Here is a 20195-nt window from a genome sequence, read left to right as displayed (position 1 = left end):
CCTAGAAATGGAACGCATAGTTATCAACTATTGGGTCACTGCGACACATGAGTTTAAATGTAGAGGCCGTCAGCCATTCTCGGGGGGTAGTTTGGAAAGTCGCCACAGCGCCACCAGACTCTTCTAGTATCCTCGTGTTGTGGCTGTCCTTTATTTAAAATCATTCAATGTTATACTATCGACTGCAAGAATATGATTTACAAGGTGCAAGTTATAGTTTCCTATGAGAGGCCGTGTATCAGTCCCTGTTAATGTCGGTTTAGAATCAGACACGGGCTTCGAAGTCGCGACAGAAAGACGAAATGTTCGGCAGTGTGCAAAAGTGTGTTAGAAACCAATGTTTGAACCAGGGTCAGAGGTAGCTTCTCTTTCGTTTAGAGTAAGGGTTTTCAAACTTTAAAGTGGTCTTTGCAGCGTCTGAATACCTTCCATACTCCGAACGCACGATGAGGATTTGGATCTTTTCTTCTTCTCTCTTTTTGTGTTGGCTGTCGGAACGATCGAATACAGGAAGTAAATTGTAGCAGTTGTATCGCGATATGTGTGTGTCGGAGAGTTGCTGGAAATGTACCTCAGGCGCACGAGACGGCGGGAAGCGGGCAGCGCGCGCGGTGTCTGTGTCAGCATCTGCTCTACGTCTGTCGTTGCTTTACAGATCGGTTTTGCCGAGTACGCCAACAACTTCACCGAGAGCAGGGTGGACGGCGACCTGCTGCTGCAGCTGACCGAGGAAAACCTGAGGGACGACATCGGCATCGCCAACGGCATCCGCAGGAGGAGGTGGGTAAGCTGAGCGCCGGCAGGCGCGTGCAGCGTAGCTGCTCAGCGTTACGGACCGGCTGAGCTCTGCGTCTTCTCGGCAGGTTTACGAGGGAGCTGCAGAACCTGAAGAAGATGGCCGACTACAGCAGCCGCGACGCCGGCAACCTCAACACGTTCCTGCAGACGATCGGGCCGGAATTCTCCATCTACACGTACTCGATGCTGAACGCGGGCGTTGACAAGGACTCGATCAGGTCCCTCTCCGAGGAGCAGCTGGCCAACGAGTGCGGCATCACCAACAGCATACACCGGCTGCGCATCCTCAACTCCATCAGGGAGATGGAGACGGGGCTGGGCAGCTCCTACGACGAGAGCCCCGACAAGTCGCTCGACGTGTTCGTCAGCTACAGGCGCTCCAACGGCTCCCAACTGGCGAGGTAACTCTCTCCCGACCGGCCTGACAATTATACTCTCCAGATAGTGTGGCAGCTGTTGTCGACTGAACGCACCCTGTGTTCGCCTTCCAGCTTACTGAAGGTCCACTTGCAGCTCCGGGGCTTCTCCGTCTTCATAGACGTGGAGAGGCTGGAGGCGGGCAAGTTCGACAACAACCTGCTGCAGAGCATCCGGCAGGCGAAGCATTTCCTGCTCGTTCTCACGCCCAAGGCGCTCGACCGCTGCATCGGCGACACCGACTGCAAGGACTGGGTGCACAAGGTGAGCCGGGTCGCTCTTCCGTTCACTGCTTTGTTGTTGGCGTCATTTGTGAAATCAAGTTTTTGCCTTGCTCACTTCAAAAGAGACCCACCATTGTAATAATTACGGTCTGACTTTGTGTAAGTTAAATATTTTACAGGTATTTATGCGGCAAAATATGGAAACTACAAGTCTTAACTAACATGTACAGCACAAACTGCACCGTTTTAACCGTGCTTCAGCGATACCACGATAGGTGTTATATGCTGCAAACTGCAGGACACATTGCTCACAAGAAGACGAAGAAATTATGTTGTACGCAGATGGGTCTGGAAAATCCATGTTAGTCGGCCGAGGTGACCGAGCAGTTCTAGGCGCTTCAGTCCGGAACCGCGCGACCGCTACGGTCGCAGGTTGGAATCCTGCCTCGGGCACGGATGTGTGTGATGTCCTTAGGTTAGTGAGGTTTAAGTAGTTTTAAGTTTAGGGGACTGATGACCTCAGATGTTAAGTCCCATTGCAGTCAGAGCCATTTGAACTCCATGTTACAACTCATCTTCTCCAACTCATTAATCGTGGGAAACACACGAACAGAACATTAGAATCGTGGGGAGCGTGCACTCTTGCTTACGTTGTGCACCACAAGTGTTTCGTTGTACATGTCCCTGTTGCCACCCGACGTAGGCGTACGTCGTTGCTTGTTTACAGGTTCCAGCGATCAGTACGACCGTTGCAAGCATACAGGTTCCTACGTAGAGTTAATCGTAGACTGTGCTCGTGCAGTGGTAGTGTACACAAATGTAGAGAGGGCAGTGTATCGATTAGCTGACGGCAATGGCTCTCGCGCTCAACCTTTGTACCGCGAGAGATTGCCCGGACAAAGGTGTCCTGACAGGAAAACGCTTGAATCCACTGATCGTCGACTTAGATAATATGGAGCGTTTAAAACTGTTATTCGTGACCGGTAGAGTCCTAGAAGGACGAGGACACCGCAGCGGCACTTGCAGTTGACGACAACAACAGTGTCAGTACAAGATATGTAGCTGCGGCACCGAATGTTACACGAGTACCAGCTGCATCCATACTATTTACCGGTGTGCAGGCAATAAAGTCAGTGATTTTCGTGTACGGGCACTCTTCTGGTTGGTTGGTTGTTTTGGGGAAGGAGACCAGATAGCGAGGTCATCGGTCTCATCCGATTAGGGAAGGACGGGGAAGGCCCTTTCAAAGGAACCATCCCGGCATTTGCCTGGAGCGATTTAGAGAAATCACGGAAAACCTAAATCAGGATGGCCGGACGCGGGATTGAACCGTCGTCCTCCCGAATGCGAGTCCAGTGTCTAACCACTCCGCCACCTCGCTCGGTGGCACTCTTCTGCGAAGAGTTTATTCAACAAAGTGTGTTCACGGATGAGGCGTCGTTTCTACGACGTCGGATTATAAATTTTTATAATCAGCATGTACAGAAAGACTTAAGTCCTCATACAACTGTTGAAGCAAGTCATCAGTAAAGATTTTCTGCCAATGTTTGGCCGGGCAGCTTTGGTGACTGTTTGGTACGGTCTCACTCTCTGCCACCAGGATCAACAGACAAATTTCGAAGAGAATATTGTACATGAACATGTCAGATGTGCAACAAAACACGTATTTCCAGAATGAGATTTTCACTCTGCAGCGGAGTGTGCGCTGATATGAAACTTCCTGGCAGATTAAAACTTTGTGCCCGACCGAGTTCGAGTCTCGGTCGGGCACACAGTTTTAATCTGCCAGGAAGTTTCAAAACACGTACTTAATGCACGGTGGGGCACCTCCTCATTTTAGTGCTTATGTCTGTGGACTCCTATAAATATCACATTCGGTGAGAGATAAATACGTAGAGATAGGCCAACTTCATGATCTCTACGCTTTCCGAACCTAAACTCGCTGGATTTTTATTTTATGTGTGGGGTGTTTGAAGTCTCTTGTGTATGGAACCCCAGTACAAGACGTTCAGGGTCTCCGTGCCCGTAATATGGAAGGCTGTGAAACCGTAGACAATACTCCAAGAATACATCACCACACCCGAGGTCCACGACAACGGCAGGTTGATGCGTGTATCAAGGCCTAAGGAGGACATTCTGAACATCTCCAGTAAGCATGTGGTATGGTTGGGCGTTCGGTTCGCGTGTGTTTCCCATGATTAATGACGATTTCAGACCCACGTTCATGTAACGTTGTTTCTTCGCAATTTGTGCAGTACATTTGTGTTACACCCAGTGTACCAAAAAAAATAAAATAAAAAAAAATTTCAAATGGCTCTGAGCACTATGGGACTTAACATCTATGGTCATCAGTCCCCTAGAACTTACAACTACTTACACCTAACTACCCTAAGGACATCACACAACACCCAGTCATCACGAGGCAGAGAAAATCCCTGAGCCCGCCGGGAATCGAACCCGGGAACCCGGGCGCGGGAAGCGAGAACGCTACCGCACGATCACGAGGTGCGGACACCCAGTGTACATTTATAATATAAAAATGGTCCACAGTTTAAAAGTAAAAGCGGAAGCGTCACACACACAAGACTGCATTGTTTATGAAGATGGTATCTGTTCATGCCCGAAAGAACAGATACTATTGGTGATCTTGCAGCCCTCGAAGAATCAAATTACAATGAAGTACACACATTTTCAACCGTCCCCGTTGATATTTATCGATGCCTGTAAGCAGCCAGTGGTCTGGATTTCATTGTAATTTCAGACTGCATTGCAGTGGCTGCTGAACATTATGGTCAAATTGTCAGCTGTGAAACACTGACGACTGTTCGGCAACACGGCTTGCCAATGTCAGATAGCGGGTCTGCATCATCTGTTGAGGCACTTGCGTATTTAAATGAAGCACGTTATTTCACTGACAGTCCACCAGAAAGCGATGCAGAGCTCACCGTTCAAGGTGGTAGAATCAGTAGGCGTAATTTCGAAGCTATGACTTCCTTCAAATAGAGAAAGAAATTTTGTGCATTTGCGTCGCCTATGTTACCACCTACCTGGTCGAGAGTTGCAAGGCCGTTACCATCCTCGTCTACTAGATCAGTCAAAACCAAATCATAAGTATTTGTAATTCACTAGAAATGTAATTTTTGATTCTCTGTAAAGCAATTCTGATTTCAAATTGGATTACATTGAAAATCGCACTGAATAGCAATTGAAGAAGCTATCTGTGTGCTGAATTGCTGTACGACGATAAAATAATGTTCATCTACATCTCCATCTACGTCTATATGGATACTCCGAAAATCACAGTTAAGTGCCTGGCAGAGGGTTCTTCGAACCGCCTCCACAATAATTCTCCGTTATTCCAATATCGAACACCGCGCGGAAAAAAACGAACTTCTATATCTTTCAGTGCGAGTTCTGATTTCCCTAATTTTATTATGATGGTCGTTCCTTCCTATGTAGGTCGGGGTCAACAAAATGTTTTCACATTCGCAGCAGAAAGTTGGTGATCGCAATTTCGTGAGAAACCACGTTTGTTTCAACGTTGTTGTTGTTGTTGCTGTTGTTGTTGTCTTCAGCCCTGAGACTAGTTTGATGCAGCTCTCCATGCTACTCTATCCTGTGCAAGCTTCTTCATCTCCCAGTACCTACTGCAACCTACATCCTTCTGAATCTGCATAGTGTATTCATCTCTTGGTCTCCCTCTCCGATTTTTACCCTCCACGCTGTCCTCCAATACTAAATTGGTGGACCCTTGATGCCTCAGAACATGTCCTACCAACCGATCCCTTCTTCTGGTCAAGTTGTGACACAAACTTCACTTCTCCCCAATCCTGTTCAATACTTCCTCATTAGTTATGTGATCTACCCATCTAATCTTCAGCGTTCTTCTGTAGCACCACATTTCGAAAGCTTCTATTCTCGTCTTGTCCAAACTATTTATCGTCCACGTTTCACTTCCATACATGGCTACACTCCATACAAATACTTTCAGAAATGACTTCCTGACACTTAAATCTATACTCGATGTTAACAAATTTCTCTCCTTAAGAAACGCTTTCCTTGCCATTGCCAGTCTACATTTTATATCCTCTCTACTTCGACCATCATCAGTTATTTTGCTCCCCAAATAGCAAAACTCCTTCCCTACTTTAAGGGTCTCATTTCCTAATCTAATTCTCTCAGCATCACTCGACTTAATGCGACTACATTCCATTATCCTTGTTTTGCTTATGTTCATCTTATATCCTCCTTTCAAGCCACTGTCCATTCCATTCAACTGCTCTTTCAAGTCCTTTGCTGTCTCTGACAGAATTACAATGTCATCGGCGAACCTCAAAGTTTTTATTTCTTCTCCATGGATTTTAATACCTACTACGAATTTTTCTTTTGTTTCCTTTACTGTTTGCTCAATATACAGATTGAATAACATTGGGGAGAGGCTACAACCCTGTCTTACTCCCTTCCCAACCACTGCTTCCCTTTCATGTCCCTCGACTCTTATAACTGCCACCTGGCTTCTGTACAAATTGCAAACAGCCCTACGCTCCCTGTATTTTACCCCTGCCACCTTCAGAATTTGAAAGAGAGTATTCCAGTCAACATTGTCAAAAGCTTTCTCTAAGTCTACAAATGCTAGAAACGTAGGTTTGCCCTTCCTTAATCTTTCTTCTAAGATAAGTCGTAAGGTCAGTATTGCCTCACGTGTTCCAGTATTTCTACGGAATCCAAACTGATCTTCCCTGAGGTCGGCTTCTACTAGTTTTTTCATTCGTCTGTAAAGAATTCGTGTTAGTATTTTGCAGCTGTGTCTTATTAAACTGATTGTTCGGTAATTTTCACCCCTGTCAACACCTGTTTTCTTTGGGATTGGAATCATTATATTCTTCTTGAAGTCTGAGGGTATTTCGCCTGTTTCATACATCTTGCTCACCAGATGGTAGAGTTTTGTCAGGACTGCTTCTCCCGAGGCAGTCAGTATTCCAATGGAATGTTGTCTACTCCGGGGGCCTTGTTTCGACTAAGGTCTTTCAGTGCTCTGTCAAACTCTTCACGCAACTATCGTATCTCCCATTTCATCTGCATCTACATCCTCTTCCATTTCCATAATATTGTCCTCAAGTACATCGCCCTTGTATAGACCCTATATATACTCCTTCCACCTTTCTGCTTTCCCCTCTTCGCTCAGAACTGGGTTTCCTTCTGAGCTCTTGATATTCAAACAAGTGGTTCTCTTTTCTCGAAAGGGCTCTTTAGTTTTCCTGTAGGCAGTATCTATCTTACCCCTAGTGAGATAAGCCTCTACATCCTTACATTTGTCCTCTAGCCATGCCTGCTTAGCCATTTTGCACTTCCTGTCGATCTCATTTTTGAGACGTTTGTATTCCTTTTTGTCTGCTTCATTTACTGCATTTTTATATTTTCTCCTTTCATCAATTAAATTCAATATTTCTTCTGTTACCCAAGGATTTCTACTAGCCCTCGTCTTTTTACCTACTTGATCCTCTGCTGACTTCACTACTTCGTCCCTCAAAGCTACCCATTCTTCTTCTACTGTATTTCTTTCCCCCTTTCCTGTCAATTGTTGCCTTATGCTCTCCCTGAAACTGTACAACCTCTGGTTCTTTCAGTTTATCCAGGTCCCATCTCCTTAAGTTCCCACCTTTTTGCAGTTTCTTCAGTTTTAATCTACAGTTTCTAACCAATAGATTGTGATCAGAGTCCACATTTTCCACTGGAAATGTCTTCCAATTTAAAACCTGGTTCCTATATCTCTGTCTTACCTGTCTGTCTGATACCTTTTAGTATCTCCATGGTTCTTTCACGTTTACAACCTTCTCTCATGATTCTTAAACCAAGTGTTAGCTTAGCTATGATTAAGTTGCGCTCTGTGCAAAATTCTACCAGGCGGCTTCCTCTTTCATTTCTTAGCCCCAATCCATATTCACCTACTATGTCTCCTTCTCTCCCTTTTCCTACACTCGAATTCCAGTCTCCCATGACTATTAAATTTTCGTCTCCCTTCAGTATCTGAATAATTTCTTTTACTTCATCATACATTTCTTCAATTTCTTCTTCGTCTGCACATCTAGTTGGCATATAAACTTGTACTACTGTAGTAGGTGTGTGCTTCGTATCTATCTTGGCCACAATAATACGTTCACTATGCTCTTTGTAGTAGCTTACCCACATTACTATTTTCCTATTCATTATTAAACCTACTCCTGCATTACCCCTATTTGATTTTGTGTTTATAACTCTGTAGTCACCTGACCAGAAGTCTTGTTCCTCCTGCCACCGAACTTCACTAATTCCTACTATATCTAACTTTAACCTATCCATTTACCTTTTTCAAATTTTCTAACCTACCTGCCCGATTAAGGGATCTGACATTCCACGCTCCGATCCGTATAACACCAGTTTTATTTCTCCTGATAACGGCATCCTCCTGAGTAGTCCCCGCCCGGAGATCCGAATGGGGGACTATTTTACCTCCGGAATATTTTACCCAAGAGAACGCCATCATCATTTAATTATACAGTAGAGCTGCATGCCCTCGGGAAAAATTACGGGCGTAGTTTCCCCTTGCTTTCAGCCGTTCGCAGTACCAGCACAGCAAAGCCGTTTTGGTTATTGTTACAAGGCCAGATCAGTCAATCATCCAGACTGTTGCCCTTGCAACTACTGAAAAGGCTGCTGCCCCTCTTCAGGAACCATATGTTTGTCTGGCCTCTCAACAGATACCCCTCCGTTGTGGTTGTACCTACGGTACGGCTATCTGTATCGCTGAGGCACGCAAGCCTCCCCACCAACGGCAAGGTCCATGGTTCATGGGGAGGGGGGGGGGGGCGGGTTTCAACGATGCCCGCCCCAAATCCTGTATCACGTCATAACACTCTCTCCCCTATTTCGCAATAATACAAAACGTGCTGTTCTTCTTTGAACTTTCTCGATGTACTCCGTTAACCCGATCTGATAATGATCCCAGACCGCGCAGCAGTTATCCAAAAGAGGATGGACAAGCATAGCATAGGCAGTCTCTTTAGTAGATCTGTTGCATCTTCTAAGTGTTCTGCCAATAAAACGTAGTCTTTGATTTGCATTCCCCATGGCATTTTCTATGCGTTCTTTCCAATTTGAGTTGTTCGTAATTGTGATTCCTAGGTGTTTAGCTGAATTTACGGCCTTTAGATTTGACTGATTTATCGTGTAAGCGAGTTTAACGGATTCCTTGTAGCACTCATGCGGATGACCTCACACGTTTCACCTCACACGTTTTATTATTTAGGGTCAACTGCCAATTTTCGCGCCATAAGTCATCTTTACCAAATCGTTTTGCAATTTGTTTTGATCTTCTAATTAGTTTACTAGGCAATAAACGACAGCATCATGCGCAAACAACCAAAGATTACTACTCTGATCATTGACATAGACAAGGAATAGCAGAGGCCGTATAAGAGTTCCTTGTGGAACGCCAGAAATCAGCTGCCCGTCAGTTACTACGAACTGTGGCCTCTGTGAATCATTAATCCAGTCACATAGCTGTGATGATATTCCATAAGCACGCAGTTTCACTACAAGCCACTTGTGTTCTACACTGTCAAAAGCCTTCTGGAATTCTAGAAACACAGAATCAATCTGTAACCCCTTTCCAATAGCACTCAGCACTTCGTATAAGTAAAGAGAGAATTATATTTCACAAAAAGGATGTTTTCTAAACACGTGTTGACTGTGTGTCAATAGACAGCTCTCTTCGGGATAATCGATAATGTAAGTAAACAATATATGCTCCAAAACCCTGCTGCACATCGACGTTAGTGGTATGGTCCTGTAATTTAGTGGATTACTCCTCTTGCCTTTGTTTAATATTGGTGTAACCTGTGCAACTGTCCAGTCTTTGGATACGGATCTTTCGTCGAGCGTCCGGTTGTATAAGATTGTTAAGTATGGAGCTATTGCATCAGCATACACTGAAAGGAACCTAACTAGTATAGAGCGTGGACCAGAAGACGCTTTCATTCAGTGATTTAAGTTGCTTCTTTCTGAGAGTACATCTATTTCTAAATTATTCATGTTGGCGAATGTTCTTGATTCCAATTTTGGAATATGGACTTGGTCTTCTTATGTGAAGGAATTTCAGAAGATTGTGTTTAATAACTCTGCCTTTGCAGCACTGACTTCCATGGTATTTCTATTGCTATCGCGGGGGGGAGACATTGATTGTATCTTGCCGCTAGCATACTTTTCGAACGACCAGAATCTCTTTGGATTTTCTGCCAGGTTTCGCGGCAGACTTTCGTTGTGGAAAATGTTTAAGGCCGCGCTAAATTTCGAGCTTATGTAAAAGATTGCTATCTTGTAGATTCTGCGTTCGTTTCGATCTGGCATGCTTTCTTTGTTGTTCCTACAACCATTTTCTAACCCGCTTTGTGTACCAATGAGGATTAGCTCCGTCGTTTCTTAAGTTATTCGGAAGTAAACTGTCAGTTGCTGTCGATACTGTTTCTTTGAATTCAAGCCACATTGGCCTACACTTACGATGTTAATTTGGAAGGAGTGGAGATTGTCTCTCAAGATGGCATAAAGTGAATTTATATATGAATTTTTGAGATGGTATCGTCAAAATGATAAGCTCGATTTTTATCTACATCAAACCACGACTATAAAAGCCAGAGTGACACACGTACACTCCCCCCCCCCCCCCCCCCCCCCCCCCCCCTGCGTGCGTGTGTGCCCCTGAATCTCGATACGCTATGGCCAGCCAGCAACATATATGGCTTAGGTCGCTAGGTAGAAAATATGTTTCCGACAGGTTACTCTGATGGTTATATGAAATATGATAAAAATATTTCACGTTAAAGTAACACTGTCGTACTATGTCTAATAATAATAAGAAAATGAAGGTCAAATGTTTTGTGAAAGTATTTATGTACAGGTAAGAAACGAAATAGGTTAGAAAAACATTCGACATTCCTTCAAACGTTGCTCTAAATCATACGCAGGAAATTAGGTGCGTCCAATGTTTCCTTAACCTGATTTATTTTTTACTTTTAAAATTATCGTTGCACAAAACATTTGACCGCTTTTCCATTTTTTTATTGTCAAGTTTTTTAGAAACTATAAAATATGACATACACTCCTAAAAAACAGGCAACACTCTCCAGGACTGTGTTTAGTGACACCAGCGTTTAATACATGCGTATCGCAGGATTGGTAGTGACCTTTTTTTTCCACGCTCGTCGGCGACCAGACAGCCCTCTGTGCATTCTTTACTTTACCTCTGCAGGAGCTCTGCTGACTTTAATTCATGGTCGAGTACAACCGTGCCCCACTGACGAGTACGTACTCGTGTTGAGCAGCTTCAGCCATTTGAACGAACGAATTCGAACTGCGGGTCAGCGGGAAGGTGGACGGACTGGTGCATATGGCGACCACACTATGTCGCAGGTGCTTCGCTGCTTTCAGCAGTGGCCTCGCACAGTTGAGGTGATACTTAATTTATGTAGCCAGCAACAGTTATTCATGAAACGTTCCAGTTTTAACCAACTATTAGTTTGCATATGAGAGTTCGGGCAAAATTTCGTTGTGTACGTTTTACGGAGTCTTATATTCGCTCCATTCAAACATTTGACCAATAAACTAGACTTTTAAAAATAGATTATCGGTGTAGACACCCATTCTCACAGGTATTCTACGTTAAAAAAATATAAGTATCTTCACAGTGAATCACCTAAAAATTGCGCTGCAAATGTTGCTATTGATGTGTGGTTTTCAAACAATGAATTGGTAGTAAGCGACTCGTATTGTCAGCAGTCACTCGACAGATTGTAATAATATTTAGAAAGCGTATTTTTTGTGCAAACACACGCCTTTTAAAATGAGACAGTGCCTATTGACACTACCGAGCGAAAAGTAGGGTAAATTAGAATGTCAGTGGTGTTTGTCGCAGGATTGTAGTGCGAGTCATTTACGAGTATTTTGAAGATGACTGGGTGTTGTGTGATGTCCTTAGGTTAGTTAGGTTTAATTAGTTCTAAGTTCTAGGGGACTGATGACCATAGATGTTAAGTCCCATAGTGCTCAGATCCATTTGAACCAGTATTTTGAAAGAGGTTGCACACCGACTCTTGTCTGTGTTATTCAACGTAGTTGCTAGGTACGGTGTTCTTATGTTTGCCAACAGTGCTGTTATGTGTTCTTTGAGTGCATTACGACTCGCTAGTCAATCAGTGTGTGAAGTACAAGCGGTAGGTGGTGAGTGGTTGAGTGGGCGACGGGATTTACCAACGCCGGAAAACCGAAGTGCTCGTGGTGTGTGCAGAGTGTTCTTGCTGCTGTTGCAGCTGATCCGCAAATTAGCTGCCGCGCAGTCGCACGAGGAAGTGGCACGAGCCAGGCAAGTGTCCTGTGCACTGTCCACCGACATGGGCTCCGACCCTGTCACCTCTCTCTCTCCATCAAGAACTGCTTGAAAAAGTTTATGAGAATCATGTCAACTTTTGTAAACGCGCTTAATGCAAGATACTTCAGATGTATGATCAAACCACATTTACATCGTAGAGAGAACATTGAAGGCGCACAAGTATCGCATCCTCCTTACAGACCGTCTCCCACACACGAATGCTAGAAGAGGTTCCTCTGCAGACTAGGAAGAACCTGTGGTACCGACATAATGGCTGTCCAGCCCATACTGAACGAAGTACTACAGCATGTCTTCACCAATTGTTTCCTAGTCGTTGGAATGGATGCAAAGTACCTGTCTTGACCGGCCCTTTCCCTGCATTTGACGCCTGTACACTTCTTTCTGTAGGGAAAGCTAAAAAACGCTGTATTAAAAGATATACAGACTACACCCGATGACATGTGACGGCGTATTACTTCACCCTCCCAGGACATCTCCGCTGAAGTGCTACCACTTGTCAGCAGTCGCTTTATAGTGAACTGGAAACTTGTTTTATCTTTGCCGGTGTTAATTTTGAACACAACCTCTGATGGTCAATTGTCCCGTCGCTCGTCAGAATTCACATAATTAGTGTATGCACTTGTGTTGTTCTTTAGTGTTTAGTGTGTGCTACCGCAGGTATTGTATAAATATCGGTGTGGGAACTTTCCAAAATGCGGTACCTCGTAAACGACTCCCAGTATAATCCTGTAAGAAACACCACTGACTTTCTAATTTACCCTACTTTTAGTTTTTTTAATATCAATAGGCGTCGTTCCATTTTAAAAAGTGTATGTTTGCACAAAAAACCCACTCTATAAGTGTAAGCCTATTTGTATGGTTAACAGTACGAGCCCTTCACTACCTATCCATTCTGTGAAAACGGCACATTAATAGCACTTTCCATTTCCGCTTTATTTGTGGTACATGTTGTAGGTGATTCAAATTAGCCTGTTTCTGAATATAATCTGTGCCCTGTTAATAGCACACGAAATGAATGGAAATGATCGAACAACGTATTTTAAGGCGAAACGCATTACTGCAGAACTCAGACGTAGAGAAAAAGAGAATGTTCGAAGTCGGAAAATTTCAGAAGAAGGTAGTGCTATCATCAAACGGGAGAAGGGCAGGTAGGACAGGTGGTTTGCCTCTCATCGACCATAGAACGCACGTACACGGCCAGGTAGCCTATACGGTGACGTACAGTGCGACGTGGATTCCTAAATACGCGGAAAATCGGTATTTTTCGCGTCATCAAACATTGCCACGTGCAAGAAGTGGTGACAGATAGAAGTGTTAGTATTGATCGGTGATTGAACCCGAGATGTTTGGATCTGTAGTCAATAAGAGACATTAATTAACGAATGTCAAAGCCGGTTGGCCGTAACATTTCTGAGGGGCGCTTCATAAACTGATAGCAGTACCGAATTAACATTTCCAACTGGTGGCGGATATTTTTCTGCGTTGTCGACGCACGTAATGCTACACACCTCGATTATAAAGTAACTTTCTTTTTTATGGAACCCATGTCCGTTTCTTAAGAGCTGTGAGAACTGTTGAAAACAAAAATAGCTGATACTGACAAGAACAACTTTTCTGTTTTCCGCTGAAAAACTGATGCGATGCGCTGGATGGGAGTATAAGACAAGGCAGACGACGGAGCGCACGCTGACCTCCATCGGCACTTAAACATTATGTAGTGCGACTTGCCCTCTGCATTCAAAGTATACTGGCAAGTGTACGACTGCAACTGTTTACGAGCGTTATATTTTAGCTTTTTAAAGAGATTTGATAAGCTACTAAAAAGAATGCGTAAGTGGATGAAAATAATATTACCGCTACTTTCAGCACGTGTTGTAACAAAGTGTTGCCTAACACGGTGATTAGAATCTGCCTGCTTAGACATATCTGAATGAGCGCGGCCCGGACGAGCAGTTCTAGCCTAGAGTCTAGTGTTCGACTGCTGTTTCAAAAGAACTTACTTACTGCACTAACCACGAAACACTATGAATGTCGATGTTAGAACTTCACCAAGTCTCTCGTAGTTTAGTCAACCCTTTCACTACCAAACTTTTACTACAAAACTGTGACACTTTAACTAGGCTTTTTAAATTTAACTAAAACATTGCAGTGACTTAAAACATCAGAAACTTCTATAACTTAAAAATTCTTTAAGTAAAACTTTACACTAAGTAAGAAAAATCGAGACATTCCAAAAAGTAAAAGAATAAAATCACTCGAAAGATAAGAATTGAAATCTCAAACTCGGCCAAGCACTTTGACAGCAGACGGAAGTAAGGCGTCTCGTTTCCGGAACCACCTCGTTACCGTTTACTGGCCAGTACTGCCTCCAGACGGCAACCCCTGCTCACGTCACTCACACGTGGCTGTTGTGTAGCTGCTAATTGGCCCATACATCGATTTAATAGTACAGCTTCCAGAACACAACAAGAGGTCCTGCAACATAAAAGCTATTAAGCATTTACAATAATCAGGAAACCTGGTTCAAATGGTTCAAATGGCTCTGAGCACTATTTAAGTTAACTGTTGTGGTCATCAGTCCCCTAGAACTTAGAACTACTTAAACCTAACTAACCTAAGCACAACACACACATCCATGCCCGAGGCAGGATTTGAACCTGGGACCGTTCCGGACTGCAGCGCCTAGAACCGCACGGCCACCACGGCCGGCAGGAAACCTGGATAAGCGTATAATCTTTTCATTCTTAACATCACAAGGGCATGGCATAATTAACTGGTACTTACTTTATTTAATTTCCAACAAATAATTTCAGTAGTGATGAAATCTTATCGGGCTTTCATCCTAGTACCTGCATCGAAAATCTGCGACATTCACGAATAATTTCAGTGATTAATTTATAAGAAAAGGAACCGAAAATTAAGTATAGCGATCAGTTTCATCTCCAGAAGTACCTCGTGCGTTGCGAGTGCTTTACTCGACACTCGCACCGAATAGCTGTAGCAGTTAAAATGACGCGTCAGCGAAAACAAACTGTTGACACCGCAGTTTACCACCCACAGTAAATCGGTTAACTAATGAAACTGAACAACAGTAACAAACAGAAAATGTAAATATTGTTAAACAGCACCTAAATCACTCGGTATACTGCTCTCTTTAAAATTAATGAATAGTCTTTCCGTTACGTTACTGCGCAAAACCCTAAAAAGACTCACGAAGCATACGTCCGCTAATCAGAACGGCGATCCTCACACAGGTTTGCTGCAACACGTACATTTAGAACGGGGTACGTGCTTATCAGTAATCAAACCCTCACTGCGTCCTTCCGCTAGTGCAGTAATACAGCTGCCATAGACATCGTCATACTCGGAGGCCCATCAAAAGCTGGCCGCTTTCCGCCCGCTATCGGCAATAACTTGTTCTACAAGGTGCACCAGGAGTGGTCCTCCAATAGGGAACAAAGAGCCGTTTCATATGCAGAGAACCGCGATCCACTCTTGGGACTGAGTCGAGGAAACACGGGCCGAGCGGGCGTGTGTGCCGGCAGAGCGCAGCGGTGCGCTCACGCGGGACGCCAGCCTGCCAGCCGGCCAGCCTGCCAGCCGGCCAGCCGGCCAGCCGGCCAGCCGGCCAGCCGGCCAGCCGGCCAGCCGGCCAGCCGGCCAGCCGGCCAGCCAGCCCCTGTGGTGGGCGTCACCCTCCGAGGTATCCCTCGCCCCACCGTGGCCGCTCTTCTGCCTAGCCGTGCCACGGTTCCTCTAGTAACCGGGGCCCCCAAACTGGCGCTAGCTATCGATTGGAGATAACGACTGACACTGAAGCAAAGCCAATCGCACCACGGCTCAAACGTAGCGGCTTAGCTGGCCGCGGTGGCCGAGCGGTTCTAGGCGCTCAGCCCGGAACCGCGCGACTGCTACGGTCGTAGGTTCGAACCCTGCCTCGGTCACGGATGTGCGTGATGTCCTTAGGTTAGTTAGGTTTAAGTAGTTCTAAGTTCTAGGGGACTGATGACCACAGATGTTAGTCCCATAGTTCTCGGAGCCTTTTCCATTTTCGTAGTTGCTTAGGCAGTCTCCAGATAAAGTAGATAAGAGCATTCCACGTAGAGCACGGTGCTTATCCCTTTACGTACTCTTACACGCCATACGCTTTTCGGCGCATGTAACTATTCGCCCAAGAATATCGATGTGTGTATTGCCTGGGAGACATCGTATTTCTGCTACTTGGAAGACAATTAATGGCAGTGCCATACAGTGAGACGGAGGTAAGAAAGCCGACAGAGAGCAGAGCGAGACGAGGCTGTGTTGTTGCAGGAGGTGGTGGCGGCGCTGCAGTCGCAGTGCAACATCATCCCCATCATCGACAACTTCTCGTGGCCCGACGCGGAGGAGCTGCCCGAGGACATGCGCGCAGTCTGCCACTTCAACGGCGTCAGGTGCGTCGGCTGCCGCAAACGCTCAGGCTCGACCTGCTGCTGCTGCCCGACGGTTCCTGTAGCCTCTCGACGCAGCTGCAGCGTTGGACAGTACAGACAGGTTTAGAGTGAAAAGCGCAGGCCACAAATGTGCGGGGCCTGGACAAAAATGTGGAAACAGCAAAAATACAGCGCATTACCGTGATTAAAGCAGCTCGCAGTCGTCTCGCGGAGATCCCGTACGGTTTTCGACGGTGGTTCTAATGTCTAGAGAACCGGCAAACGTCTCTCCCACATGCCAGATACACATACCACAATCGATATTCTCTCAGCTAAATAAAGACGGAAAATGTGAAGAAACAGTCAACCGAACAATTTGCATCGGAGGGAATAATGGCCCAGCACAGACGCACCTCCACATTCAATCTCCTCAAATTTCCACACTATCACGACAGCCTTAACACACATATTAAGGATTACTTCGCTATTCGATAGTCTAGAGGACAACAACTTAATTACTACACTCCAACAAGCCTCTCCATTCTGACAGCTCCTACCGTTAACATGAAACATGAATCACCCCGCACAGGTGACATGCACTGCAGGCCGAGCATCCACAGGTAGAATCAATCGTACTAAGAAATCGATCACATATATATTTTATTCCTGTACTTAACGACTAAATGTTACAATCGCGGTCTCAGTTGAAAGACATTCGACAGAAAGGGAAGTATCGGAAATCCACCCTGTTGACGGCTGTGGCTCTGGAAACTGAAATACCAGTACCACTCTTATGACTTGACACACCCTTCCCTTTGCTGTCTCAGCACTCGCCGTCAAATCCACGCCTTCCTTCCGAATGGACACAGTCATTTCCTTTGCATATGTCGGAACACAAACGCATACTTCATAAGGGTGATGCTCAAGGCGAACCTATTACGAACACACTACTACTAGGTATGATACTTCCTCAATAACTGATTACCTTCTATACAAAATACTGAGAGAAAATCAGCGATTGGTGAACATGTCTCATACGCTTTTCTGGTGAATCATACCACTGTATCTTAGAAAGAGAGCCATAATCGTCTCATATGTTAAAAAACTCGTCGCAGCAACTACTGCATGTTACTGTTACAAGCGGTCTTGGTTCCACAGGTGCACACAAGTATCCATGTTAAAAGCTACGCTGACTTTATAAATACACATATGGCATTACCTATGAATGACGTGGTTTTTTCAGACAAATACCATGACACTGAATATAGACGGTGATCGCCGGAGCGCATATTATCACACCAGCGGTGTGGTTACACGTCGCTGACGGTGCATCTTCGTAACAAAATTATCCAATTTTGAAAGTGATTCGTCTAAGGAGCGCGGTATGAAACAAATATGTGCAACCTCCTCACTTCGAAGCCACTAGATGTTTCTCCAGTATTTGTAACACATTCTGTCCCGATGCAATATCATATTTCTGGCACTCACAAATCTCGAAACGAGCCACCTTTCTGGAGCCTGTCTCCTACAGTAAAATTCCAACGTGGTTTTAGGTAGCCCCTATGTATCTTGCAACGACCCCTCAGACCCTGCACTACCGTCCCTACAGCGTTGCGCATGTGATTGCTCCAACGTAAGTCAAACCTGAGTAGAAGTCGGAGAAAGCAACCCGTGTAGAAACAGGCAAAGCTGAGTTACAGAACGGTGTTTGGACCATTCGACAGAAACGAAGCCTGCTCTTGCAACACAAGGAGGTATAATAGACAGGACGGGAGCTGGAGGAAGGATGTGGATTTTGCTACTGCATTGTGGTGCCTCTCCAAACCACAAGCAGGTACTACAGGTCCGCGTCCCCGTGGGTCCATTCACTGTAATGCACTTACCAATTCTGAGAAAAACAGGGGTAAGTTATAGGGAGAGACGGGTAATATGTAATATATACAAGCACCAAGAGGGAAAAATAAGCGTGGATGACCAAGAACGAAGGAGTCGAATTAAAAAGGGTGTAAGACAGAGTCGTAACCTTTCGCCCCTGCTGTTCAATCTGTACAACGAACAAGCAATGATGGAAATAAAAGAAAGGTTCGGAGGAGGAATTAAAATTCAAGGTGAAAGAATATCAGTGATAGGATTTGCTGACGACATTGCTATCCTTAATAAAGGTGAAGAAGAATTACATGAATTCCTGAATGCAATGAACCGTCTAAAGAGTACTGAATATGGATTGAGACTAAATTGAAGAAATACGAACGTAATGAGAAGTAGCAGAAATGAAAATACCGAGAAGCGTAACATCAGGATCGATGGTCACGAAGTATATGACGTTAAGGAATTATACTACATAGCAAGTGGCAGGCAGAGAAAGGACATAAAAAGCAGATCAGCACAGGCGAAAAGGGCATTCTTACTCAAGCAAAGTCTACTAGTACGAAACATAGGTCTTATTATGAGGAAGAAATTTCTGCACAGCATTGTATGGTAGGGAAAAATGGACTGTGGGAAAACTTGAAAAGAAGAGAATCCAAGCATTTGAGACGTTGTGCTACAGGTGAATGTTGAAAATTAGGTGGAGTGATAAGTAAGGTTCTGCGCAGAATCGGAGAGGAAAGGAATATGTGGAAAACACTGACAATGAGAAGGGACAGGATGTAGGAGACCTTTTAAGGCATAAGTGAATGACGTCCATGGTATTAGAGGGAGGTACAGTAGGCGAAAACTGCAGAGGAGACAGAGATTGGAACGCATGCAGCAAATAATTGAGAACATAGTTTGCAAGTGCGCTGGGATGAAGAGATCGCCTCAGGAGACGAATTCATGGCGCGCTGCATCAAATCTGTCAGTGTCAGAAGACTGACGACTCAAAAAAGAAAAAAATTGCGCACACCAGCTAGGACATCTACCTTCATTTCCACTTCTTCCTCCTCCGCCTGCTGTAGGAGCTCCCCTGCGGATAGCAACTAAAAAAAAAAGTTACACAAAATTATTTAAATAACAGTCTTGATCGCAGCTGGCGCTAACCTCTGGCCTCTTTCGACCTTTTAATTACTGTCAGTTACAGTAACCCTCCACAGCGGGTCAGGCGCCAACGCCGTCATCCAGATGGTGCAAACTCTGATAATGGCCCGTTATTGAAAGGCGGAAGCCGGTCAGAAGTTAACATTAGCTGTGTTCAGGACTGTTTTTTAAATAATTTTATGACAATAAAGATTACACCATTGCACGTTATTTATTTGTAATTATATATCAGATGACTGAAGCTGACGTAACTAGGTTATTTACCTTCACTGAATTCCACAGTATGTGTTGTGTGGATTGTACCCCCATCCTCCTCCTCGTAGTCAACACATCTTTGGGGTACAACAAGATGAAAGAATCACAGTCACAGTGTCTTGGAGGATCAATGGAAGCGTCCGATTCCTCCCGTCTACTTTGACCCATGACGGAAGGGTGTTGTATTGTGTGGCGTCTATACGGCGCGGCGTTTATGTGTTGCTTGTGTTTGATGGGCACTCTAGTGGTGTCTGTGTATGTGCTGAGTGTAATGTGTTGTATTGAGATCATCTGAGCCTTGGTGTTGGATGTGTGAAGTCGTTGGCAGTGTTTGTAGTTCAAAACGTGAAGTTTGGAAGTATTTTCAGTGAGTTATCAATTTTTTTGTTTGCGTGTTTGGCGTTTTCGTTAGATGTTGTTGGTTTGCTGTTTGTGGTGCGGTAAGACGTTTAATTTATTGTGTGGTCTCTGTTGTTGGGTGTGGATGTGATGATGAAATATAACAGTGCTATGTCGCGGTCGGCGATGGAGTAGTACATGTCCGCTATTACATTCATCGAGCTATTTCGAATGATCACTGAGATTATGAAGTGTAGTATTTGTCGGGAGAATGTTAGGTTGACCAGAGTTCCGACGTCTCGGACCAGCGACGGG

General features: G+C 44.7%; 1 protein-coding gene across 8 annotated transcripts in view; it reads left to right on the top strand.

The window, feature by feature from the left end:
• Nucleotides 1-20195, top strand: part of LOC126327189 (NAD(+) hydrolase sarm1) — a 1227458-nt gene that overhangs the window by 1192200 nt on the left and 15063 nt on the right. For all 8 annotated transcript variants that reach the window (XM_049995878.1, XM_049995887.1, XM_049995870.1 and 5 more), the window contains 4 exons: nt 656-780; nt 864-1199; nt 1290-1479; nt 16171-16292. In XM_049995878.1, the coding sequence (XP_049851835.1) occupies nt 656-780; nt 864-1199; nt 1290-1479; nt 16171-16292 (773 nt within the window). The remainder of the gene's footprint in view (nt 1-655; nt 781-863; nt 1200-1289; nt 1480-16170; nt 16293-20195) is intronic.

The sequence above is a fragment of the Schistocerca gregaria genome, chromosome 1, assembly GCF_023897955.1.
Source record: "Schistocerca gregaria isolate iqSchGreg1 chromosome 1, iqSchGreg1.2, whole genome shotgun sequence".
NCBI classification, from domain to species: domain Eukaryota; kingdom Metazoa; phylum Arthropoda; class Insecta; order Orthoptera; family Acrididae; genus Schistocerca; species Schistocerca gregaria.
This window is presented reverse-complemented; position numbering and strand designations above follow the sequence as displayed.